The sequence below is a fragment of the Chanodichthys erythropterus genome, chromosome 8 (assembly GCF_024489055.1).
Source record: "Chanodichthys erythropterus isolate Z2021 chromosome 8, ASM2448905v1, whole genome shotgun sequence".
Lineage (NCBI taxonomy): Eukaryota > Metazoa > Chordata > Actinopteri > Cypriniformes > Xenocyprididae > Chanodichthys > Chanodichthys erythropterus.
Window position 1 is genome coordinate 21,868,440 of NC_090228.1, and position 27,937 is coordinate 21,896,376.

A 27,937-nucleotide genomic window follows, 5' to 3' on the forward strand; every position below is an offset into this window, starting at 1 on the left:
GGTCTTACAGTTGGTTGGCACAGTGTTGCTAGGGTGTTCTGGATGGTTTCCAGGGTAATATGTTGTTGATTGAGTGTTCAGGTTCATTTCTATGGTGTTTCTATGCGCTTCTTAGAATGTTATGAGAGCTTTCCAGGGTGTTGCTAGGGTGTTCTGGTTGGATGCCAGAGTAATATGTTTATCTGAGGGTTCTGGGTGGTTTCTAGGGTCTTACAGGTGGTTGGCACGGTGTTGCTAGGGTGATCTGGATGGTTGCCAGGATAATATACAGTTGCCCAAGTGTTCCTGGTCGTTTCTAGGGTGCTGTTATGTGTTGTCAGGGCTTCCTGAATGTTTTATAAGGGTGTTATTGGTGCCTGCCAAGTTGTTGCTATGCAGTTGCTGGGGTGTTTCTAGGGTGTTCCACATGGTTGCTAAGGTAATAGTAACAGATCAGTAATCTGAACACCTCAGCTCAACAAATCGCACAGTATAAACAATAGTAATACTTGAACTTAACCAGTACCTAATTGCAGTCACCGCTAATAAATGAAAAAAGATGCTGCATGGAAAGGATGAAATATTCACCAACGGCAATGTTATGTGCATATGTAAAGCACGGCACATTGTAACTCAGAGACCTGACGTTTATCTGACATAAGAATACACCCTACATACACTACACTAACAGCTGCTTATTCATGGAGGTATGAAAATTTAAACCACTTGGCAGTGTGACATGACACCATGCTAATGTGCATATCCATAATTCATTACTTCAATCCATTTTGCAGTGTGTGTGTGTGTGTGTGTGTGTGTGTGTGTGTGCGTGTGTGTGTGTGTGTGTGTGTGTGTGTGTGAGTGAGTGAGTGAGTGAGTGAGTGAGTGAGTGAGTGAGTGAGTGTGTGTGTGTGTGAGAGAGAGAGAGAGAGAGAGAGAGAGTACTGGGCAGCGTTTCCCAAAAGCATCGTAAGCCTAAGTTGATCATAGCTCCATTGGTTTCAATAAAGCTACGATCAACTTAAGCTTACGATGCTTTTGGGAAACGCTTCCCTGGACAACAAAACTATACACTGTAAAGTAGCTGTCTGTTTTTCACAGACTTATAAACAACTTTGCCCTATTATTAGTGTGTTAACCATAAGCTGCTGGTGTCATGCATACATGATGTCCTCTGCTGACAGCACAATTAACTTTGTTTTTCTCTGTTGTGAACATTCGTGGTTCTTAACGATTCTAATAAATACTTCTGCATTTATCTGCACAGATATATTAACACTCTGTGTGTGTGAAACTGAAACCACAAATTGTGTTTGGCTGAGTTTATATTGTCACATTAGTCTTGTGAACTTGTTGCTGCACTCCTTAGAAAAAAGTGCTGTGGTGATACCAATACCATCACCCTCGATGGTATCAGATGATAATACCATAGTAATTCAGTATAAAGCAAGGTACTGATTAACATATTCATGTAGGCCTACCAAGATACTTACACTACACTCACTCCAAGGTACTTCAAACAATACAATTATATTAGCACAGTACAAAAAAAAATGTCCAGTTGTGTCATGGTACTTTTTAGGGCCTATTGGTAGAGAAATGTACTTTTTGAGCAGTTTCTATACATTTTTTGTTTTGTTACTTTGGAGATGTCATAATAATATGTGTTTGTCAATTACCTCGACTGAAACAACATTTAAATCGACAAATACAGGGAGGAAATAAAATGCGGAGACTTGCTCTTACCCCATATTACTTAATAGGAAACAGCTGTTAGAGTTTGTCCACTGGTTTCAGTTTTCAACATGAACAATAAGATGGCCTGTTTGGTTTCAGTTGAACAGGCCTTCAAAAACATCCCCGTTGAGCAAAATCCGAAAACTATGAAACCAGTGTCCTCTGCTGGTCAACGTCTGACTCACCTACCACCTACCAAATTCACACCCTTTATTAGAAAATAATAAACGGCGGTTGTTTATATTCTCGAATGGACTATATACATGTCCATTGCCTTACCCGAGTTCGGCTTCTTTAGGAAATAAATCCATCTGAAGGCCATCTCCAGACTGTTGGTGAGGACGGAGAGTGCTCTGCTTATATATTCACACATTCAATTATGCATATAACTTGAGTATGACATCATACTGAACTACTCCAAGCTGTGTTTTAAATATTTTCTTGTGCATATTCCCAGTTTTAGTGGTCATGATTGTCAGCGCAAGTTATTTTAAATGTTGAGTTAGTGGTCTTTCATCAAATTATGTATATAAGATTACTATTCAAAAGTTTAAGGTCTTTTTGTGTTCTTTTATTCAGCATTGACCCATTAAATATATCAAAAGTGACAGTAATGCCATTTATGTTACAAAAGACTTCTATTTCAAATAAATGTTTTCTATTTATCAGAAAATATTGCTGATAATAATTTATCCTAAAATAATGTATCATGGTTTTCACAAAAATATTAAGTTAGCGCAATCATTTTTAACATGAGCACCAAATCATCATATTAAAACAGTAGCTCTTCACTGCAGATCATGAGATCCAGGGTCCAGATCCGGATATTTGGGGATCAGGGGGTGGAGCAATAGGTTTAAAGGAATAGTTCACCCAAAAATTTGATGTTTGTCTGCTTACCCCCAGCGCTCCAAGATGTAGGTGACATTGTTTCTTCAGTTGTATAATGCATGTCAATGGGAACTCCATCTATAAGAGTCAAAAAAACATGCAGACAGAATCAAATTAATCCCTGCGACTCGTGGCGACACATTGATGTCCTAAGACACGAAACGTTCGGTTTTTGTGAGAAAATGAACAGTATTTATATCATTTTTTTACCTCTAATACACCACTATGTCCAACTGCCTTAAGCATCCAGTGTCAATGAGTGCGAGCGATCAGAGTGCATTCAGACCTCACACACTGGATGCTTAATGCAGTTGGACATAGTGGTGTATTAGAGGTAAAAAATGATATACTGTTCGGTTTCTCACACAAACCGATCGTTTCGTGTCTTAGGACATCAATGTGTCGTCACGAGCCTCAGGGTTTAATTTGGATTTGTCTGTGCATGTTGTTTTTACTCTTATTGATAGAGTTCCCATTGACATGCATTATATGACTGATAGACGCCAACGGTTGGAGTTAAAAATCATCATTTGTTCTACTGAAGAAACAAAGTCACCTACATCTTGGATGTGCTGGGGGTAAGCAGATGAACATCAAATTTTCATTTTTGGGTGAACTATCCCTTTAAGGACATGTGTAAAGTGGGAGGAGTTGCATCTGGATCCAACCTCGCCCCATGGATCTTGTGTTCTGCAGTGAGGGCCATCTCTATTAAAATAATTTTCAATGATCATGTGACACAGAAGACTAGAGCAACGACTGCTGAAAAATTTGTTTTCACGATCCAATCAATTCCCAAAAGTTTTATAAACATGAAATTTGAAGTCACACAGAGGCAAAGACATTTGTTTTAATTTATTTATGATTATAAAGCTACAATTTACAGAATCTTCCAAACAGCAGAACTGGTGAAAGGTGGTGAGGGAACACAGATAGGAAGAGAGGATTATTTCTCCCCGGCTTTTGGGGGGACCCACTCCTGGATCTTCTTGCGAGTGGTTGAATAGGGCACGTAGCAGTTTGATGTGCCACTGAGGTTGAACTGATGAACCTTGGCCAGGAACTTCTTGGGTTCTGGAGGGTGAGTGGTGGGAGGGTCATCTGTCATGCAGTGCAGCCAACGGTGCCTGAGAACAACATTTAAATATACATTAAAAAAATATATAAAAAAAAATTATATTAAATATTATTATATACACACACAACCAGTCAAAAGTTTGGAAACATTACCATTTTTACTGTTTTTGAACGAAGTCTTATGTTCATTAAGGCTGCATTTATTTCATAAATACAGAAAAAAAAAAAAATATATATATGTAATATATTATTACAATTTAAAATTATGGTTTTCTATTTTAATATTCTTTAAAATATAATTTATTTCTGTGATGCAATTCTGTGATTTCTGAATTTTCAGCATCATTACTCCAGTATTCAGTGTCACATGATCCTTCAGAAATCATTCTAAAATGCTGATTTGATACTCAGTTATTATCAATGTTGAAAACTGTTGTGTTGCTTAATATTTTTTTGGAACCTGTGATACTTTTTTCAGGATTCATTGAGGAATAAAAGGTTAAAAAGAACAGCATTTATTCAAAATATAAATCTTTTCTAACAATTTAAATCTTTACTATCACTTTTTATCAATTTAACACATCCGTGCTGAATAAAAGTATTAATTTCTTTCAAAAAAAAAAAAAAAAATGTCTGACCCAAATTTTTGAATGGTAGTGTAAATTGTTACAAAAGATTTAAAGATTTCTATTTTAAATACATGCTGATATTTTTTTAACTTTTTATTCAAAGAATCCTGAAAAAGTATCAGAGGTTATAAAATAATATTAAGCAGCACAACTGTTTCCAACATTGATAATAAATCAGCATATCAGAATGATTTCTGAAGGATCATGTGACACTGAAGACTGGAGTAATGATGCTGAAAATTCAGCTTTGATCACAGAAATAAATTCTGTTTTAAAGTATATTAAAAGAGAAAAACAATTTTAAATTGTAATAATATTTCAAAATATTACTGTTTTTTTCTGTATTTATTTTGAAATAAATGCAGCCTTAATGAACATAAGAGACTTCGAAAACATAAAAAAATAGTAATGTTTCCAAACTTTTGACTGGTAGTGTGTGTGTGTGTGTGTAATATATATATATATATATATTTTATATTTTAAAATAATTTTCCTGTTAATTCCCCCAAGATGCATCAGCAAGAGAATTTCAAATATAAATAATTTGGATGTCTTTCTACTTTTCTTCACTAAAAGTGTTGTAGATGTACTTCCTGTTCCAAACACTGTCTTCTCATTGCTGCTAATACTGAATTTGCAAGACAATCAATTTTCAATTGATCTGTAAAATTACCCAATGTTTTGCTCATTCATAATGGCTGCCAATTATCATTTTTCATTCAGTTACTCTTACCACAATGCTCCTTAATTAATAAATTTTTTCACAAGAATAATTGTTTAACGCAAAAGCAGGTTCTTAAAAGGGCTTTATAAACTAATACTTACATAATCTTAAATGTGGGGTAAGCCATTTTTCAAAAACGCAGTTGGACATTGTTGACATTTGAAATCAACCCAAACAAACCCACCCCTCTCTTTATTGCTCCACCTCCAAAACTGACCCTCCAATCCTAACCACCCTGTTCCGAGTTGGTCTCGAACCCCGATTGCTGCTGGCAGGCGAGTGCACTAACAATGACGCTAAACACCGCATTCTCTAGTTGTCGTCACACCGTGTCCTAACCAGACGCGATAAGATTCCAGTGACGAGCAATTTGACTGTCCACACTAGATGCGTCGCGAAAATGAGATGCGATAAAATCAATCAAAAACCACAGCCAATTAGAAGAGAGTGTGGGCGGGCTCTCTCGGCAAGAGCACAGTGGACACAATGAAATGGCCAAGTACTTAGTAAAATTCATAAATATTACACCATTTAAACATTATATAAAGTACATACGGAGTGACTGAACCAATCTTTGTCATAAAATACACTGTTGTTCGCATTGAGTTGACAGTTTGAACGTTCTTGTGCCCATTTATTTATTTTCAAGATCTGAGGTGAATTAGCCAGTGTTGTTTTCATTACAGCTAAAAAGCTGGAAACACAAAATGATGTTCAAACTCACATTAGACGCTTTTAACATTCGCTTGTCGCGGCGTCTTGTCGCGTCGGGTCTGATTAGGACACGGTGCCAGTGTGCAGTGTTATTGTTACACACGCAATGTGAGAGAGGATGTCTGTTTATCACAGTTGAAGTGCAAACAAAATTATGCTTCACGAAAAATAAAGTGCAGAATGAACAATAAGGAAGCACTTAAAATGTATACAAGAGTAAATACAAATAAGAGTTCATTGTTAGTCGCCAACAGCACAGCAGCTCCAGACAATCAAACCCAGTGTTACTCACGTGTGAAGCGGAATCAAAGCAGCCTCCGCGTCTGTTTTCCGGCCTTTCTGCTTAGCTCTCTCCAGAGCTGGAAGGCTTTTCTAACATTAATGCAGTTCCTAAAGTGCTTGCCCAGTCATAAACCTTCATTCCAGTGATATACTTTTGAGCTCTTTTATATCGTCTCTATCTGTTTTTCTTCAAATCTCCCTCTTGCTCGTTGTCTCCTCGACCGTTATACGCCCCCTAATGCTGATTGGTTACACGTTTGTCGTTGGTGCCGGCCGGAATAACTTCCAAACAGTGTTTTTGAAAAATTACTTACCCCACCTTTATGTGCAAAAACTGCATATTACAGGTCAAAAGGGAGAAACTAAAGGTGATGATACACAGGGAAACTTTTTGAGCAATGTTGCTTGGGCACTCCTCCCATTGAGAATAGGAAACAAATTTCTATCTGGATACTTTAGATTGAAATTTGTTGCCCATCCTTAATAGGAAAGTGCCCTGCAACATCGCTCAAAAAGTTGCCATCACCTTGAGTCCATTAAAAGTAACACCATGCCAAATACATCTGTATTTTTTACCATTCAGCAGGGACCATGCTGCCATCAACGTCCCACAAAGTCTTCTTGCCGTTCATCTCTGTGGTGTAAATCACCCAGCGGTGACGGCCTGGAAGTCACAAATTGAAAAATACATACTCAGATGACATAAACGCTGTGAATGTGTGTATAGACAGCGAAGTATGTAAATTCATACCAAAAAAGTATTTGTTGTCCTCATAGTATTTGTTGCCATATTTGTCAATACCCACCAAGGCTCCTGTCTTGATATCATTCACCCTGAGAAAGACATTTGATTATTAAAAAAACTATTAATATAGTAAGTGTAGTTTATTATAATAATTGTAAGTATATTATAATTTAAAGTATATGCTAAGCATAATTTATAAATATTAATAATAAATAACCTGCAAAAAGTAGTGTGACAGAGGCAGCATACATTACACTACAGGTCCAACAAAAACAGTACAGTCTCGCCACCTAAATATTAATACTAATAAATAAACGATACAAATAAAATTATGACATATGAGCACTCTTATTAGTTCTATTTTGTATGACGATCTTAACTTGTTTCTATCTACATGTTGACAAAGGTCTCCTTGTTTAAAGAACTATTTCACTGTAAATTGATATGCCAAATAAACTATTACTCCGGTAAACAGACACTTGTTCAGCGTTTTGCTTTCATATGTGTGACTGTACCGTCACTATCAAAGAGGTCATTGCTTTGGATTCATTGTCTTACAGCTGTACACACTTCATTTCACACCCGTTTACCTCAAAAGCTATGAAACAATTAAATTTGAGTGATTCACCTGAATAGCTGCAGCAGGAAGCCTTTAACACCGCCATGACCGGTGACTTGACCCACGGCCCGCCGCACTAAATTCGTGTACTCCGCCATAACTGACGGACTCTAAACGCTGGCGGACGGTCACGCAACTTTACAGTTCCCCCTGCACACGATACGCGGCTTGGGTTCCGCCAACAATCTCTCAACTTTGGTTTGAACCTCTATGGTTTGAACAGTAAATGTTCTTGTTTCTAGGTGACGTGCACTAACTTGGAAAAAAATAGCAGTTTATTAAGAAATACTTCAGGTGTTTCAATAATAGTAATAATACTAATATACATAACGCGCTCGCGCACACACATATATTATTGTATACAGAGCCGACTCTGAGTGTATGTTGTGTAATATATATATATATACATACACACACACACACAATTGAAGTATCCAAGCTTTACCCTTTAAAGGATTAGTTCACTTTCAAATTAAAGCTCTTAAAGCCCTCTTTGTCGCCATCTCTTGTTTGAAACCTGCAATTGCAGTCAAATGCGGAATAGTTATCTGTTCGTGCGTTGTGCCTTGGCACAGCTCGTCAGTCACACCACTGGTGTGGATACTGTACTTCAGAATCACAGATTCTACGTCTTCAAAGTATGACCAATATAAGAATTTTCACTGGAAAAAATCATCTGAACAAGTAAGTAACATTTCTGCCACTTTTGTTCTGACCAACTGAGGAAAAAGGCATTAGGCCTAAGTTACAATAAATCGTGCTGCCAATGATGATTAAATCTAACGATCGCTTAGGTCGGATCACGTCAAACCGTGCAAATTATTATTACTGTTATATTGTTCTCAAATTGTTAAAGTTAACAACATCAGCATTGCGTGACTATGTATTTAGTGTGTATTAAGGGGGTCGCACACCGGACGCGAAGCTCGGCGCCGCGCGTCTCAGATATCTCACACCGGACGCGCACATATACGCGCAAGCTCAATTTTGAATCGGCTTCTGACAGAAGAGCTGCACAATGAAAGCTTACTTGATTTATTATTTATTTTTTTATTTGTATTGAATAATAGCTGACTTTTGAAGGTTCATTAATGAAGATCACATTATGTCTGTTATTGTTTTGTTGTATCGGTTGTCTAGGCAACTATGTTACATTGTAGCAATATTATTTAACTAACGTTAACTAGCTAGTCCGAGTAAAAACGTTAGCAAAACAAGTTATTTCGGTAACACTTTACAATAAAGTTTCATTTGTTATCATAGTTAATGTATTAGGTTAACTAACATGAACTATGAGCATTTGTTACAGTATTTATTAAGCTTTGTTAACTTAATGTTAGTTAAAAAACAGTTGTTCTTTGTTCATGTTAGTTCAGTGTAACTAATGTTAAATACAACTTTGATTTTAATAATGTATTAGTAAATGTTGTAATTAACTTAAACAAAGATGAATAAAGGCTGTATAAGTGCAGTTCATTATTAGTTCATGATAACTAATGTATAATAATATATAATATATTTAATATTTCGTATTTTGTGGGGATTTCACAGTACTAAAGAACTTCTAAATTATGCAGTATTCAACAGACATAATTACATTATATTATATATTTATCCAATGTAGACTATGAAGGTTTTTGAATGCCCTGTTTTTTATGTCCTCAAACAGATCAAATATTGACGGACAACAAAAAAAAAAAAAAAAAAAAAAAAAAAAAAAAATGCTGCAATGCTACTTTTACGTCGAAGACTGAAAAATAGAGGCAACTAATTTGCCTGTGCTTTGTTATTTCGCATCACTGAGGTTAGTGTATGGGAAAATGGCACAAAAGAGCAAAATAATATATTAGAAAGGGCTACGTTTATTATACATTTTCCCCAAATATGTTTAGACCTTACTCAAGCTGTTGAATGTAAAACAAGTGTATCTTGTAGCACAGGGTGAAATCAGTATTGACGATTTGAGGGAAATATAATATAAATTTAATATAAAACCTTGAAATGGCGCTCTGTGGCCCGGCAGGATTTTGAACAACTTCCTGAGTCGTAGCTGGGTGCCGCGGACAGGGAGAAGGAGGTCTCTGCGGAACAGAAAGGGGCGGTTCCCAACTTTGGGGTGTTGTCACACGGGAATAGGTGTTTTTCAACCTCTTTACCTGATTTGCTCAAATCGAGTGGGATATTTCCGGAAAAACAATTAAGATATGTATTATGAATGTAAGTGTATTATTTAAGTTGTTTAACGTTTCTTTTGTGTGAATATGTTTGCTAGCTCGTTGTAAAAAGCTCCAAGCAATCTTCCACTCACTTCTAGCGATAAATATTATTAACATTCGCTATTCTATTTGATGTATCTGTTAGTCACTTGATTTGTTTTAGTTTTGCGAGGTTGTGGCTACAGTGTCTGTGGTCAATAAAATGATTATAAAGTTTAAAGTCTTCAGAGTCATTTCAGGTTAACACATTTTTTTTTTTTAAGTTTACACAAGGTCAGTAAGTAGTCTTATGAATGCATATCAAGCTTATACTCATACAATATACGCTGAGACAGTCATGTGTTTCTGTGTGGTTGATAGCCTATAAAAAACAATTAGGCTACACTTAAAATTAAAGTTAATTATATCACAAGCACTGTCTAGCCTATGTATTCTCTCTGCTTGTCTGTTAGTGCAGTGGTTATATCATTATAATATTATATATTATATATATAATACTATAGCTTTTATGACGAAGGTTTACACTATGCACGTGAAATTTGGCTTGCGAGAGATTAAATAAAATAGGCTGTTGATCGCGTGCAACTGGTTGTGTTCTTCTGCGTTATATTCATATTGAAGAGCATCAATCATTAAACAAGACTAGTAGCACAAGAAGGCGATCTAGCCTTAAGAAACTATTTGAGGTGAAAAAATACCGTAGTAATTTATAGTAAATACTATAGTGTTTTGAACCATACTTGAATTAATTTGTTGTGGTAATTTTATAGGCTATTGCTGTGGTAATATAACAACTATAGTAATATAAACAAATTACGTTACCCAATACTGTGCTAAGTTTTCTTTAAACTATATATTACAATACACGCAGTTTACTGTAGTAAAAACTAAAGTACTACAGCCTATGTTGCTGTAGCATTCATTAACAATAAAGTGTTGTAAATACTATAATATACAGTAGGCTATACTACAATTTACTGGTTCAAAAACACTATATACTATCAATTACTATAGTATTTTTACACCCCATGCATGTCCAACCAAATGACGCCGATCAGATAAGTTCAGACAAATGACTACTTGTCTATGTAAAATATATAGCCATTGTGACAAAATTACATCCCGTGTCATTATAATTCGTAGGCTAGTTTATGCAAAATAATAATAATAAAATAAATAAATAACTAGCACTAAAAAAACGCAGTAGGCTAATAAAACTTGCATAAATCATATTTCGCCCTCTCGAGCTATAAGCTACAGGTCCTGTAAAATAGTTCATACTCTTCAAAATAAATGAATGTATTATAGTAAAATGTTTCCATATATCTAGGCAGGCACTCGGGAAAAACGCATAGTTTCCCTGTTACGGAAGTCAAGCATGCAGCAATATTTTATTTATTTTTCATTATCTCGACATAATTGTTTCTCGGGATCTAAACATTTAAAAAGTAGTTGTGTTCATAAGAAAACAAGAAAAAATTAAATACAATAATAATGAATGGCCTTTCAAGCTTCCGTACTTTAAAAAAAAAACGCCTATCCCGGCTTCCGTACTTTTTTGGTTGGATCGTTATAAACACCTCTCTCAGTTAGAAAACACCCCAAAATTGGGAGACGCCCCTCTTTTGTTCCGCAGAGACCTATACTTGCGGACAGGCGCCGAATGTCGCCGCCGGTGTGCGTACTCTCATAGAAAACACAATGTGTTCGAATTTTAAAGACGTGGCGCGGCGCCGAGCTACGCGTCCGGTGTGCGACCCCCTTTAGCGTTACCTGTAGATTCCAATTTCTGTATCCACTCCACAGTCCGAAGTCTTTTGCTTTTTGACTACGGGTGAATCTCCAGTTGTCACTGATGATTGTCATTTGGACCTTTCTGGATTACAAGCCACCATCAAAATGATAAGTTTAATTATTTCAGCTGCTGTGAGAACAGGCTATAAATTATCCGCTACCAGCAGCCTCCTCACGTGATAAAACCAATTAGCCTGGGCTCCCTCTTTCTGTTTACGGACATGACGTAATGACGCACAGAGGAACTGCTGCATGCTCAAATTTCCCGCGGAAATCCACCATGTCGCTCTTATTATAAAACATTATTACAAGCTTACCGTTGTGAATCGAGCTAAGATAAGGAGAGATAGTTTTGAACACTGGCTGGTTATGTACTTGCTCAAAAACAGCAAATGGCACAGTGGATGTGTTCACCGACACCGTTTTCTGTAAGTATTCCGGGCATCCAGTATGGTTTTCCGGCCTTGATCCTTACGCACAGAGATTGTTCCAGATTCTCTGAATCTTTGTATGATATTATGCACTGTAGATTATGATAACTTTAAACTCTTTGCAATTTTTATCTAAGAAACTCCTTCGTGATATTGCTCCACTATTTTTCGCCGCAGCATTGGGGGAATTGGTGATCCTCTGCCCATCTTGACTTCTGAGAGACACTGCCACTCTGAGAGGCTCTTTTTATACCCAATCATGTTGCCAATTGACCTAATAAGTTGCAAATTGGTACATTTAACTTTTCCGGCCTCTTATTGCTACCTGTCCCAACTTTTTTGGAATGTGTAGCTCTCATGAAATTCAAAATGAGCCAATATTTGGCATGACATTTCAAAATGTCTCACTTTCAACATTTGATATGTTATCTATATTCTATTGTGAATAAAATATAAGTTTATGAGATTTGTAAATTATTGCATTCCTTTTTTATTCACAATTTGTACAGTGTCCCAACTTTTTTGGAATCAGGTTTGTATATAACAATTACTAATACACTTAGCAGCGTCTACACTGCCGGAATTCTAATAGAGAAGAAGAAGAAGAAGAGAGCTAGTTCAAGATGAGCATTTATTGTTAAAACTTATATATATATTTTTTTTTTAGAAAATGAGTGATGGTTTCTCTAGATAAGACCCTTATTCCTCATCTAAGATCGTGTAGAACGTTTTGAAGCTGCACTGAAACTGTAATTTTGACCTTCAACCATTTGGGCTTCATTGAAGTCCACTATATGGATAATAATCCTGGAATGTTTTCATTAAAAACCTTAATTTCTTTTTGACTGAAGAAAGAAGGACGTGAACATCTTGGATGACATAGGGGTGCGTAAATTATCAGGAAATTTTAATTTGAAAGTGAACTAATCCTTTAATAAAAATATGACAACACAAATATAAAGGTACACAAGGTACTGCTTGGAATGAACCTGGAACAACTGAAAGGATTCCAACATGTTTGACCAATACATTTCCATGACTTCCATTTCTTTACTAGATTTATTATTATTTTATACAGAGATTGCACTCACATAGTATTATTTTGCCAATGAAATATATTAGAGCATAAACAGAAAAACATACATGCACTACAGAAATTCCCATGACTTTTCCAGGGATGGAGAAAAGATGGAGTTTTCTGTGACCGTGGGAACCCTGTATATCACATCAAATGTGTTCATAAAAAAGGAAAAGGCAAACAAATACCAAAATACCAACATTTTTCCCCTTGATTTGACATTTATTATTCCTATATACATGATTCATATACATACAGAGAAAGTCAGTGCTTGGGGGGGCAAAGTTCTCTTTGGAACAAGTTCTTAAGAACAGGTTCCTTGCACTTCCTGTGTCTTTATAGACACTTGTCTAAACATAAGTACAGCAATACAATAAAAGCCTAAATTATCCAACCGCAGCAGTTGCAGTAATCCACTTTATCCATACTACAGACACAATCACTGACCAAATGAAAAAGCAAATTCATAACAAAATGATTTTCTCATTCAAAACTCATATGATTATATCATAAAGATCGCTGTTTTGGCCCAAAAGGTCTGAGTTAGCAAAGCTAATGACATTTTAAAGCTGATGGGTGTGGCTGTAGGCGAGGCTTCAGTCACTCAGAGTTGCTGATTGGCTGGCTGTTGTAGTCGGTAGACTCCATTTTGAGGATGTAGGGAATGATGCTGTCGATCTGGACGTTGCCGATGAGACCGGCGAAAAAGAGCTCTTCAGTCACCGCAGCGCTCATGAGCCGCAGTGCAGGCAGACGAACTAACAGTTTTGAAAGGCTAATAGAAAAAGAGAATTTATATATTGTTTATAGTAACATCTAAGACATCTCAACATAAAAGTAATTGAAAAAAAACCCCATATATTTCCGAATATTTAAAATTCAGAAGCTACAAGAGTCACTCACCGATATGTGTCCTCTGGATACACTTTGCTCACATAGTCCTGCAGTTCCATGTAGGCTTTCTCCTGAAAGCGCTCAATCTGAAGGGTGCCGTCCACTCCGGAGTGATCTACGACAAACACATACAGTCAACTTCATCCTTACCTTTTTCATTTCCCTGCATATTTTTCACATAAACTCCAGTTGTGCTCACCCGGGCTGAAGAGAACCACAGCTTTGAGGTAAGCATATTCATATGCGTCAGGACTCATGCGACTCATACTGTTACAAAATTCCTGCATACGCCAGATATGCTCCATGACTTGTTTCACCCGCTCTGGGGACAGTTTATCTGTTGAACACATGTACGCATCTCATTAGTGGTCTGTGCCTCAGTGAATTGGCACAAATTGGTTTTCAAACTGGGGCCTGGGGATCCCCAGAGGGTGCTAGGGGGTCCGTGCAAAATTTGAGAAGTGTATGTAAAATATTGTGCTTAAAATATTGTTTTACATAATTTGACCATATTTTCTACTGAAAAATAGTAGCATACCTTCATCCAGGCTGGTCTGTAAGTGGTTGATTATGGCTGTGAGGATCGTTTCTACATTCATAATGTGTGAACACTGAGCCAAACCTAAAGCAAACAACTCATTCCAGCATGCCTTCATCAGCGTGATGCTGTTCTCTGAGCTAAACACAAAAAAAATACAGAGAATGAAATGATGATAAAATTCGCAAATAAAATCATTACACAGAACATTGCAATTTGAATTAGGTGTAGGAGAACAAATAAGGGTAAAAATGTCCAATTATGTCTGTAATTCTGTTCCACTGCCTAGGGGGCAACATTTTTAGGCATCATATGATCGCTTCTCTGACATTAAGGCTGTATTAAAAGGTAGGTAAGATTTCTAAGATAATTTTTACCCAGTTCTAATGCAGCATTGCATATATGTCAGAATGCATTCGAGTGAGCTGTATAAAAAAAAAAAAGAAAGCGCTGATTATAAATATACTTATAATTCATTTAGTACTTAAAAAAAAGGATATTTTAAAGTATTATATTTATTTTTTAATTATTAAAAATATAAGGTGATGATTTAAACCTGTATTTAGTGCTATCCACCCGAAACCAGGTAAAAACTGGCAACACATTACAAGTAACTTGAGTTACTTAATCAGATTACTTTTTTCAAGTAACTAGTAAAGTAACGGATTACTTTTAAATTTACAACAAAATATCCTGGTTACGTTTTCAAATAAGTAATGCAAGTTACTTTGCTTTCACATTTATTTACTGAAAGTTCTCCTGTCTCCATGTTGAGAGAAATCATAAGTGCAGAAGTGTTGTGTTCGCTGTATAAACATGACGGTTATTGTAGTTCTAGACTTAAATGTGAGCATTTACTTATCTCACTTGCACAAAAAGAGCCAGTATTCCTCAAAATGAATAACAGTGAAATGCAATCTCAGAATAGTGCACAAACCTGCAATAATTAAATTATACAAATAAACTTTATGTTTTTAATCTTACTTTATTAACTGCTGACCTTCGATGATCCAGTCCAACCATACTAATAAGCAAAAATGACTTTGAATAAACATCACATTTGTGATCAGCCTGAAGCTTATTCAGTTCACATTTGGTGTGAAAGGGCCTTTACATTTGCCAAAAATAGAACTTTTTTGTTGTTATTAAAAAACAATCAAGCCCAGCCGAGGTGAGAAAAAGTAACGCAAAAGTAATGTAACGCATTACTTTCCATAAAAAGTAACTAAGTAATGCAATTAGTTACTTTTTTAGGGAGTAACACAATATTGTAATGCATAACGTTTTTTTTAAAAAAAACTTTTCCCAACACTGTAAACTGTGATATTAATACACTCACCCAAGGGCCTGGAAGGCTGGAATAGAGCGAGCCCAGTGCATAGAGAGGAAAAGCAGACGGGAAGCTGATTCACAGATGTAATTCAGATTCAGGAAGTCTGGCATGGGCAGCGGCATCATCAGCTACACAAAATATTTAATACACACTGTTATTCGACCATCATTTTTAGTGCTACAACTGCAGTGTATGTCAATCAACAGTGACTCCTGACCTTAAAGGGCACATGCATATCTGAGAGCAGTGGTCCTTCCAGTTCCAGTAGGGCGGTGGACTGTTCATCAACCCTGACAGCCACTATCCCTTCTGCCACCTCTTCCCCACAACTATCCTCAGGCTGAAGCACCTTTGTGAGCGTGTCAAAGGCCCTGGACACAAACAAACAGAAATGTGTAAGCACAGCCATGTACCGCACATCTTCCAGACTTGACATCAGAACTACACGAGTTGCTTTCCGCACCGTGTGACGTCATTCGACTCTTCCCTCTGCATGTCTGTCATAACACTGTCATCGTTACTCGCGGTCTCTATCCCCGATAAGTCGGTACTGCTGTCCATCATCTCACGACTTTTGTTGAGGTGACCGAGAGACGTGACCACGTTAGCCAGGGTACCCAGATCTCCTTGACTGGAATCATTCTAAAGTGAACATCAGAAAACTTGAATATACATATTTACATATGAATGTCATTAGGGATGTCCAGATCCGATCACGCGATCGGAAATCGGGCCCGATCACGTGGTTTCAGACTCGATCGGAATCGGACGTTACCTCCCGATCAGGACTCGGATATATATGTATTAGGGGTGCAACGGTTCTCGGTAAAAAATCGAACCGTACGGTTCTCCACTAATGGTTCGGTACGCACTTGCACCGCGGTCCATCTCGAATGATGACGCATCAATTGGTTAATATGGTTTGTTTAAAATAGCAACGTGGAAAACAGACACAGTTCAGATAATGTACGTTTCAGTCGATGGTTGCGCAAAACATTACAACAACGATAATCAGAAAGCGTGGACAAAACAGTCACTCTTTGTAAACTGTTAACTGCGAGTGCCGTCTGCTCTCATGTCCAGTCATTTACGCCGTCATCGCCGTTGATAGCGCGAGCACAGGTGAGACCTGAACAGCACACGTTGCTATCTGTGTTTAAACTAACTCATTTAAGCCTTGCTGATTTAAACCTTCAAGAACAAGACGCGAAAGAGAGCTCGCGTGCTGTGAGAAGATTTGTGTGCGCTAATCCGAAGCGCGCACACACTTATTTCAGTCAGCGCGCAGTTCTCTTTCAAGTCTTGCGCTTCAGCGGACAAATTCATACAAAAATTATGTCAACATGCCCGTCTTAGCGAGTATCCTAGCAAACATAGTCGGTCTTAAGTGAACGTATATTAGTCAAGAAAGAAAACGCATGTGTAACAGTATATGTACTGGATCGTGCATGTATTATAGGGAAAAAAACTATTCCTGCTGCCTGTTTTTAAATCACTCACTCAAAGAAATCACTCACTGCTCTTGACTTAATAGTTTTTGTAACTTCAATAATGATTCATCTTTATTTATTTTATACAGCAAAGATAATATGCAGTGATATTTTATATTTGATTACTTTATCCATTTTCTGTACGTGAAAACTACTGTTAAGATACCTGAAAAACCTGAAAAGCACTGTTCCTGGATCCTGGATCTGTTTTTTCGCTCTTCTTTATTCTTTTTTTATGTATTATAGAAGTATCGGATCGGGACTCGGTATCGGTAGATACTCAAAATCAAATGACTCGGACTCGAGGTCAAAAAAAAGTGATCGGGACATCCCTAAATGTCATACAATGAATCTCATGAAAACATGCTCAGGTTAGATTTCCAGGGCATTTGTAGGGTTTTAAAATCAAATTTAAGCATTTTTTTAAAACCTGCACTAATAAAATTAATGCTGTACGAGCTGGGAAGGGCAATGTCTATGGTAACACGTAAAATGTTAATTAAATCGTAAAATGACTGTAAAAACCACCATTTAAAGTGTTGAAATACAGGCTTTGACAAGAATAAAAAGTTTTATAAATTGATAAACCTCACATTTCAGCCTTTAGACCATTTTTTCAGAAAAGGGTTGAGTCAAAATTATGAATGATTAGGCCTATATTTATTTTCTGATGATTATACACATATATTTTAATTATTTGTTGCAGTGGTATAATAAAACAGCACAGGCTGAATGAAAATACTAATTAACTCTCTGACAGTAGGTGGCATTTAGGGAACAGCAGAAATATAGCGGTTACCCTGGTAAGCAGCTGCACTTTTTAGAACTGCGAATTTGCAGGTGATAAACATCAAAAGGTAAACTATCGCAATTCCTGTTTTTCTTTTCCTCTTAAAATGATAATTAAGACTTCACTTATTCAATTTAAAAGATTTAAAACTTTTTTTGGCCTTAAATTTGATCAAACCGAATTTAAGATTTAAGACTTTAAGGACCTGCAGGGACTCTGTTTTCAAGCCAAAATCTGTTATTTTAAAAATTTGTAAAAATTATGTATTTCACAAATTTTATGTTGTAAGAAAAGAAAACTACAATGCTATAAAACTACTTGTAAATATAAATAATATATAGTATATAGTTAAATAATATATTACTAAATATAAATATACATTTAATTTTCATGAAAATAATGCCACAGTGCCAAAAAAAAAAAAAAGTCCTAAAATAGGCTTCATTTTCTTTATGCAAATTTTATTTTGATTTTGTGGTGAAACATGTCAAAGCATGTTCTTGACAGGGAGATTTACCTAGTAGTCTTTTTTAATTACAGGGACTGGGGAAATTGATTTACAAATAGATTACAGCTGAGTCTCTAAAGGAACCAAAGGGTTAGTTCACCCAAAAATGAAAATCAAACCTGTAAGACTTTCATTCATCTTCGGAACACAAATGAAGATATTTTTAATGAAATCTGAGAGATTTCTGTCCCTCCATTGACAGTCTACGCAACTACCACTTTGATGCTTCAAAAAGTTCATAAAGAGATCGTAAAATTAGTCTAAATTTTCTGAAGAGACTCGATCGCTTTATATATTGAACAGATTGAATTTAGGCTTTTATTCACATATAAACACTGATCAGCGAACATAAACAGAAGATCGACCGTACATGCTTTGAAGCTCGAGAACAAACCTCTTGCGGAAGCTCAAATGTGCTGTGTAACACGAGAATAAACCTCATTGGTTCTCGCAAGTCAAACAAGCATGCTTGAGCTTCCTATTACCAGATCAGATGTGTGAATTGCAAGAACAACAGCGAAAAATGGCAGATGGAGCAATAATAACTGACATGATCCATGATTACATGATATTTTTAGTGATATTTGTAAATTGTCTTTCTAAATGTTTCGTTAGCATGTTGCTAATGTACTGTTAAATGTGGTTAAAGTTACCATCGTTTATTACTGTATTCACGGAGACAAGAGCCATCGCTATTTTCTTTATTAAACACGTGCAGTCTGTATAATTCATAAACACAACTTCATTCTTTATAAATCTCTCCAACAGTGTAGCATTAGCCGTTAGCTATGGAGCACAGCCTCAAACTCATTCATAATCAAATGTAAACATCCAAATAAATATAATACTCACATAATCCGATGTATGCATGCAGCATGCATGACGAACACTTTGTAAAGGTCCATTTTGAGGGTTATATTAGCGGAGTGAACTTTGTTTATGCTGTTAAATGCAAGCGCGAGCTCCGTGGGCGGGAGATTTAAAGGGGCCGCAGCATGAATCGGCTCATATTTAATGATGCCCCAAAAAAAGGCAGTTAAAAAAATTTATTTAAAAAAAATCTATGGGGTATTTTGAGCTGAAACTTCACAGACACATTCAGGGGACACCTTAGACTTATATTTCATCTTGTAAAAAAACGTTCGATGGCACCTTTAATAATAATATATATAATTTTTACTAATAATTATATAAAATACAATATTCTAATAATATTAATAATATATTTATTTTTAATAATAAGAATTACTACCAAAAAAAAAAAAAAACATTTTACCTGATCTGGTGAAGAAGGAATTAAAATGGTGTTGTCAAGTTTGGAAAGTGATTGCTGTATGTTCAAGAGCATGTTGGAGTCCAGTAAACTGGTGGACCTGTGATCAGACAAAGTGACAGCTAGAAATGAAAAAAAAAATAAAAATAAAAAATCTTTTTGACTGACAAAAACACATTCACATCCATACCTGGTGGTCTCTTTTTCATTAACAAACGTTGGCATGGCGGCAAGAGGGCTGCAGAGGTTTTTGCGGATGTAGATCTTTTCGATGGAGGGCGCACAGTTTGCTGGCTTCTCTCTCGACACCTCCACCGGTTTCCTCTCACACTGAACAGCTGTTGGCAGAATTTCAGCAGGTGAAAATCTTAAGTCTTATCACAAAAGTAACAGCACACCCCTGCATCAGTCAGGTCCAGAATGACAAATGGTTCAGGTACATGTTACGCATCTGATCTGGACTCACAGTCTTGTTTCATGCCGAGGGCCATGCAGCGCTGCAGTCTGCAGTACTGACACCGGTTCCGATGGTGTTTATTGATGATACATTCTCCGGAACCGCGGCACGTGTACACCAGATTCTTCCTGATGCTGCGCTTGAAGAAACCCTTACAGCCCTCACAGCTCACTGCTCCATAATGACGACCTAAACACACAAACACACAATGACCAACAGGACAAATGCAACTATATACAAGTGTCTTTCTCCAATAATAGCTTGCAGACAGTTTGCAGTCTACACCTGTGTGTGTGTGTGTGTGTGTGTGTGTGTGTGTGTGTGTGTGTGTGTGTGTGTGTGTGTGTGTGTGTGTGTGTGTGTGTGTGTGTGTGTGTGTGTGTGTGTGTGTGTGTGTGTCATGTACCTGAGGCCTTATCTCCACAAACTACACAATATTCCACTGGAGGCTTCGTAGCGCCTTGTTCTGATCCCTCTGTCACAAACTGAAAAACAAAACACTCTAGCCTATAAATATGAACATTAACTTTGTGTAAATTACAAAAGGAAATACCATATACAAAACAAACAAGCAAGTACAGCAAGTATCAAACCGATATGAGAGGACTACAGTTATAGTACACCTAAAAAAAGTATTGTGGTGGTACCACATTACAGTGATGTGTCAGATGCTAATACTATGGTACTTTGACATATACATGGTATCGAAGTATTTATATGGTGTTTCTCCGCACTAAAGGCTCAACTTGAGTTTGACATTAGCATGTTGCTAAGCTAACAGCGGAACTCTTTAATAAGCGACACATAGCACACACAAAAGTTGGGTAAAACCATCCATTTACACCAAACTGTTTTAATAAAGTGGTGGATCCAAAATGGTCAATATTCATATTCATGCATTTTATACATATTTCATGTTAATCATTTATGGCTTATGATTTATCAATATTTCTTTTGATTTCATATATTCATGTACTCCTACTCCATATATTAATCCTCATCATATTTTCAAGTATTTACACCTTATTGTACTCCTTTATGGTTACTCTTTTTGTATCTTTAAAAGGGTTAGTTCACCCAAAAATGAAAATAATGTCATTTATTACTCACCCTCATGCCGTTCCAAACCCTTCGTTAATCTTTGGAACGCAAATTAAGATATTTTTGTTGAAATCCGATGGCTCAGTGAGGACTGCATAGCCAGCAATGACATCTCTCAAGATCCATAAATGTACTAAAAACATTTTTAAATCAGTTCATGTGAGTACAGTGGTTCAATATTAATATTATAAAGCGACAAGAATATTTTTAGTGCGCCAAAAAACAAAATAACAACTTGTATAGCGATGGCCGATTTCAAAACACTGCTTCATGAAGCTTCGGAGCGTTATGAATCAGTATGTCGAATCAGCAGTTCGGGAGCACCAAAGTCACGTGATTTCAGCAGTTTGGCGGTTTGACACGCAATCCGAATCATTCGACATGCTGATCCATAACGCTCCGAAGCTTCATGAAGCAGCATTTTGAAATCGGCCATCACTATACAAGTCGTTATTTTGTTTTTTTGGTGCACCACAAAAAACAAACAAAAAAAAACTAAATATTCTCGTCGCTTTATAATATTAATATTGAACCACTGTACTCACATGAACAGATTTAAATATGTTTTTAGTACATTAATGGATCTTGAGAGAGGAAATGTCATTGCTGGCTATGCAGGCCAGCAGTAGTAGTTGTTGTTGTTTCGTTTCTTTTTCAACTGTGAAACAATGCTTCAGGCCAGTGTTACCACCTTGTGGACCAACTAAAAAGGTCAAAGAAATTCAAGGCGCATACACAGTATGCGCACACTATGCTAATGGCGAAATGTACAGCACGCCTACTCAATGCTGAAATGTTTACCTGGATCTGTTGTCCTGTCAGCTCAGGTGATGCGAAAAGCAGTTGATTGACAGCTGACCCATCGGCAGAAGTTAAAATGACCTTGGCTGGTGAGTTCTCTTGTTTAATGAACAGTTTCTCCTGGTTGGGGTAATCCAGGTTAGCTAATATAAATTGCTGCTTGCCGGCTCCAGCCTGATCAATAGCTGTGACTATCTGCACCTTCTGAGCCAACTGCTGCTCCGTCACAATCTGATACAACACATGACAACAAAAACCATCAAAATGAAACCTAATGACGTTTACAGCATTAAGTTCAGTGAAAGCCTGTTCACACAAACATGAATGATTGGCACTAAAATTCTTGCTCTTCTATTTACTGTCGCTTAGCAAAAAAATAAGTGTAGTCATAAGTGTACAATGTACACTAAATGTACAATATCAATCACCTGTAGGCCTCCATCTGCAGACACCAGCTGAATTCTGGGACTTTCTCCTTCCATGATAACGATTTGTCAAAACCGTGGCTTAGCAACGCCCCATCAGCCACACGCCCACCTGAGAAAAATAACACAACTCTATGTTCGATGCTTTCTTAAAGGGTTAGTTCACCCAAAATGCAAATTCTGTCATTTATTACTCACCCTCATGTTCATCTTCGGAATACAAATTAAGATATTTTTGATGTTTTTTTTTTATGTTTATCTCCCATAAAAAGCAACGAAATTACCACATTCCAGGACCAGAGAAGTAGTAAAAACATCATTAAAATAGTCAGTGGTTCAACCTTTACGGTGGCACAACGCTGCCACATACATACTATTTTTTCCACTCAATTAGGGCTGCACAACGATTAATCGCAATTAATCGTTTGCAAAATAAAAGTCTGTCTTTACGTAATAAATGCGTGTGTTCTGTGTATAATAATTATGTATATATAAATACACACACATACATGTATAAATGTAAGAAATATATGCATGTATAAATAAATATATTTAAATATTTAATATTTTATATACAAATATAAAATTTTTCTTAAATATACATATGTATTTATATATACATAATTATTATACACAGAACACACACATTTATTACGTAAACACAGACTTTTATTTTGCAAACGATTAATCGCGATTAATTGTTGTGCAGCCCATTATTATGTCGTAATAATGAGTTATGTCGTTAAAACAACATATTTTCTCGTAAAAATATGTCGTTAAAACAACTTCTTTTCTTGTAATAACGAGATGTTATGTTGTTAAAAACATCTTTTTCTCGTTAAAATGACATTTTCTTGTAATAATGAGATATTGTCATTAAAACAACATATTTTGTACATGACCTGTACGTTTACCTTTATCTAATCTATAATAGAGAATTTATAGGTTATAGCTTAAATCGGTGCCTTTATCACACTTCCGTGCTTGAAAAGCAAGCATATATAGTGTATAATACCTTTCAATGCCTGTATTGCTCTGCCCATAGAGTAATAAACATAATATTATTGTTTTATTGGCATATATACCCATTTGTAAATATGTCGTTTCTAATAATAGAGCGCAATTTTAATAATGTAGCTAAAATACCGGTAAAAATGAAAATTTTGCAAAAATTTGGATATAAACCTGTATTTTAGGCTATTTCCACAACAAATTCTTAATGTAACGGTATTCAATACAAAACAAGAATGAAAAATATAAGTATAAATACACTAATTAAAGTGGCATTCATTAGCTACAAACAATATTTATTTTAAAGTCTAAACTAATTTATTTAAAGCAAAGCTGAAACTGAAACATTCAGCACAAATCGAAATATTTCTATTTTCGCACTTGGACGCTAAACTATTATTTATTATGTTAACAATGCTTTGTACTTTACTCGTGTCCCAGTATTCACGTAAAACAGCATCCTTCACATGCGCAAAAAAATGTGTTTTGAAATAACAACGGTAGTAGTCTCATACTTCAGTGCGATAGCCTAAAATTGATAAAATTTTGTTATAATATTCATTCAAGTTATTTTTACTTCACAAATGCAGAGCTAAAAAAATTAATAGTGTTTAAAATATTACATGTATTGGAAAAATTAAAAAAATATATATTTTACCCACTTATATTTTAGCACTTACAAAGGCGATCATTTGTTTATATAAAGCATATACATTTAAATTTTTGTCGAAAATAAACTAACATTTCGCTAGATAAGACCCTTATTCCTCGTCTGGTATATAGGCTATATAAATCTAAACTCTATTATAGATCAGATAAAGGTAAACATACACGTCACGTACCAAATATGTCGTTTTAACGAGAAAAAGTAGTCGTTTTAACAAAATAACATATTGTGATTATGAGGAAAGATGTAATCTTAACAACATAATATCTCGTTATTACAACATAATTGAGTGGAAAAAATATTATGTATGTGGCACGAATGCACCACTGTAAACCTTAATGTTATGAAGTGATGAGAATACTTTTTGTGTGCAAAAACTAAACAAAAACAACGACTTTATTCACCAATTTCTCCTTTTCCCTGCCAGTCTGCTACACAGATGTAGCGAACGCACTGCAGAGCTTCCATGTTTACGTCCTCATGCTGAACCTCTCTGATTTCATCAAAAATATCTTAAATTGTATTCTTAATATGAACAAAGGTCATACGGGTTTGGAACGACATGAGGGTGAGTGATTAATGACAAATTTCATTTTTGGGTGAAATAACCCTTTAACTGCAGTTTTCTCACCGCTGTCATTTTTGTTGTTTATTTTGTTATTGAGAGAAAAGCATGCAGCACATATTTACATATTAATCTAAATGATGCTCCCAGCAATAAAATAACTATATCAGGGTCTTAAGATACTGTACAAGTTTTCAAACTGGGATCCACAGAAGAGTGCATGCGGGTCTGTGGAAAAGTTGAGAGAAAAACAATGTAAAAAATAAGTAAATAATTAATAATTCTAAAATAAATAACTAAATAAAAATTGATAAAAATAAATAAAAAAATATTTAAATAAATAAACATAACAGTCCAGTAAAATGCATAGTATTGTATTGTTATAGAACCTAAATATTACCAAATAAAATTTATAAATAATTTGCTTACAGTATAAATTGGAACCTGACTTTTACATTTTAGGATGGGGGTCCCTCGAACAAGGATGATCATATTTGGGGTTCTGTAGCATATAAAAGACACTAATTATAATTAAATAATAATAATAATAATAATAATAATTAAAGCATAAGCTGTCCAGGATGGCTTACATACTGAAGTTCAATATTTAGGTTTAGGGGACTATTCAAATAATAATGCAAAGGAGGTCTGCCTCAATTCATATTATGTTTCAACCTATTTAATATCAGTGATTCACGACCTTACAGTTATTGCCATTCCATCATCCTGACCAATTGTTTAAATCAGGACTCTTCAATATTAATGAGCTACTGTTATACGCTCTACATATGTATTCTGTTCAGTGTTGTAAATCAGTTCAGATTGATAAAGAAATACTGAAATCTCACAGGCAGGCATTTGATTAGCAGTAGCTATATTAGCACACTAGCCAGCATCGCGATTTGGTTTTAGTGTTATTCAAAGAATAGAATGACTTAATAATGAATAAACGCGATCTAGCGTGAATGACAGCTGGGGGTCAGTAACTCCTATGGAATGTGTGTGTGTGTTGATCCGGGAAGATAAAGTTAGATCTGTTCCTGTAGGTTAAAGGTCATGATTGAAGGGTTAAAGCTCCTCAGACATACACAGAGGGATCTTCACTGCAGCAGCTCCTCACACGCGGATTACAGGACAAATCTAGTACCTTCAAACTGTTAGATCATCAAATAACCCATAATTAGGTCAGAATAATCGCCTTTGTGTTTTTGTTATCGGTATTTGTTGTGTTTATCAGAGCGCTGATGACAGATTTGCCCACTAATAGCGTTAGCTTGCTAAATAACGTCATACCTGCATCAAATTTGCTATGACGTCCATTAAATGCCTATTAGTTATATGCGTTTAATTTTCTTAAATATCCAAAAAGCTCGTCTTGGCAGTTCAAACGCAGACATGTAAGGATTGATTTGATTCCCGATAGTTCCTGTTAAGTTAGCGGCTAACTTCCTAGGCTAACGCGTGTTAGCAGGCCGGCTAACAACAGTGCTAACATTATCCTGAATTATTAATCCTGAACAATTACTGCAAGCACAATGTGGTTTAATAATGTAGAAAGGGTTAATCTTACCCTGAAACCGTGAATAATTATCCAAATACTGTGATGTTTTGATAAATTATCGTAAACTGACGGCTCACTGCAGCTACAGGAGGTCAGAGTTCGCGACCCGTTCAGAGGAGACCGGTACATCTGCGCATGCGCGAATGCACTCGTGAGCTAAGCAGTCAGCGTTGAACGTTCATTTTAGTGAAGGTTGAATGATAATTTACGCCGTTAGCCAGTATGACTTATTTATATTCCATTTTTTTATATAGTAGTGCTCTAGGAAGCCAAAATGATATACAATGGCCAATAACGGTCCCAGTTTTGCCAATTGTGAATTGGCTTACGTTAGCTGTAACATCTACAGTACCAACAGCTCTGCTAATGGATGATGCAAAAAAAAAAAAAAAAAAAAAAAAAAGTCAGTTGCTGTACTTGTTGTATTAGCCCATATTAAATATGCATTGGCTATCAATAACTTTGCTCTCTTTTTATTGTATCGTCAATTGAATGGAAGAACCCATATCATGATGTGTGTAATGTACTTTTATATTTAGCAAACATAACCCAAGTCATTATGAACCAAAGTTTAACCAGAGACCCATGCATGTTTATCTCATTACATGACATTATTTATTAAAAAAATTATTTGCACTTTACATTTATGTTGGGGCATAGTCTACTCCCTTGAAATCCTCAAGATATTAACAGATTACTTCAGGATGTAAAACCTTCAGGAGATCCTCAGAACTTTGGGATACAACAGTGAACTAGTGCCAAGATGACCAGGAATAGCAATTTTTCTTTAAAGTGGAGACTTAAAAAAAACAAAACAAACAGTGGTGTATCTGTTTCCCAAAATCAAAACAATCTTACAAAATGTAAACATTCAAAACACAAATGTGATCAATATCGAACATATTAGCACAAAACAAAACAAAAATCCATTTCTTGTTACCCTTCAAACAGTGAAAGATCAGTGGCTTGCTGTGCTTGGAGCTGATGAAGGATTTAGTGAAAACTGTAGAGAATATAATCAGGTTATACCCATTGTCAAAGTGTCCTGAACAAGGTGCATTAGAGTATTTAATGTGTGTTATATCTTTCCCTGATAAGAGCACTAGTTTTTTTTCTCTGTATTCACAGCCGGTGTGCTATAATGTCATATATAGTAAGTTAAAACAGTGCTGAGTTAGCCAGCCTAGCACTGTCTTTACTACCCATAATTCATGTAGGCCATTAAACATCCTGAACTATTTTAAATACGCCTGCATTATATTACCATTTACAAAATATGTACACTTCCAGTTCTGTCCAGTATAATGTTTAAAACAGTCAGTATGCCTACTTTTTTTTTATACAAAAGAGTTTAAGATTATTAAAAACATTTTTGTAACTGTAACAGGCTAACTGAAAAAAAAAAAAAAAAAAAAATCAAATAACAAAGGGCCTCTTCAGGAAATATTAGCTGAACAAATATGTATAAATCGTTCATAACTTCATTCTTATGCAAACTGTGTCGCATATAATGCTCAAATTGTTTGCGCATACGTAAACTGTTGCATACAATGTGTAATTCTTACATGAATGCTCACATTTCATGCATGAATCTTTCAAAAATCATT

At 35.8% G+C, this 27,937-nt stretch overlaps 2 protein-coding genes across 8 annotated transcripts; both read right to left on the reverse strand.

The window, feature by feature from the left end:
* Window positions 1–3,443: 3,443 nt before the first annotated feature.
* ndufa12 (NADH:ubiquinone oxidoreductase subunit A12) lies at window positions 3,444–7,560 on the reverse strand. The gene is made up of 4 exons (XM_067391105.1): window positions 7,407–7,560; window positions 6,785–6,867; window positions 6,610–6,697; window positions 3,444–3,734 (listed from the first exon to the last, which is right to left on the reverse strand). The coding sequence occupies exons 1-4, from the start codon at window positions 7,493–7,495 to the stop codon at window positions 3,554–3,556; spliced, it is 441 nt and encodes a 146-aa protein (XP_067247206.1). The 5' UTR covers window positions 7,496–7,560; the 3' UTR covers window positions 3,444–3,553.
* A 5,239-nt stretch (window positions 7,561–12,799) lies between these two features.
* nr2c1 (nuclear receptor subfamily 2, group C, member 1) lies at window positions 12,800–26,721 on the reverse strand. Of its 7 annotated transcripts, none has more exons than XM_067392321.1 (16): window positions 26,340–26,721; window positions 25,199–25,271; window positions 24,895–24,997; window positions 22,530–22,638; window positions 22,102–22,332; window positions 20,606–20,684; window positions 20,209–20,388; window positions 19,933–20,080; window positions 19,746–19,842; window positions 16,145–16,323; window positions 15,899–16,052; window positions 15,688–15,809; window positions 14,349–14,488; window positions 14,010–14,147; window positions 13,820–13,925; window positions 12,800–13,691 (listed from the first exon to the last, which is right to left on the reverse strand). In XM_067392321.1, exons 4-16 carry the CDS (start codon window positions 22,581–22,583, stop codon window positions 13,517–13,519), a joined length of 1,803 nt encoding a protein of 600 aa, XP_067248422.1. In that variant the 5' UTR covers window positions 22,584–22,638; window positions 24,895–24,997; window positions 25,199–25,271; window positions 26,340–26,721; the 3' UTR covers window positions 12,800–13,516. The 7 variants fall into 7 exon arrangements, with proteins under 7 accessions (XP_067248422.1, XP_067248423.1, XP_067248427.1 ...); XM_067392322.1 differs by lacking the exon at window positions 26,340–26,721 and adding an exon at window positions 25,618–25,730; XM_067392326.1 differs by lacking the exon at window positions 25,199–25,271 and having other exon boundaries at window positions 24,958–24,997.
* Window positions 26,722–27,937: the final 1,216 nt, after the last annotated feature.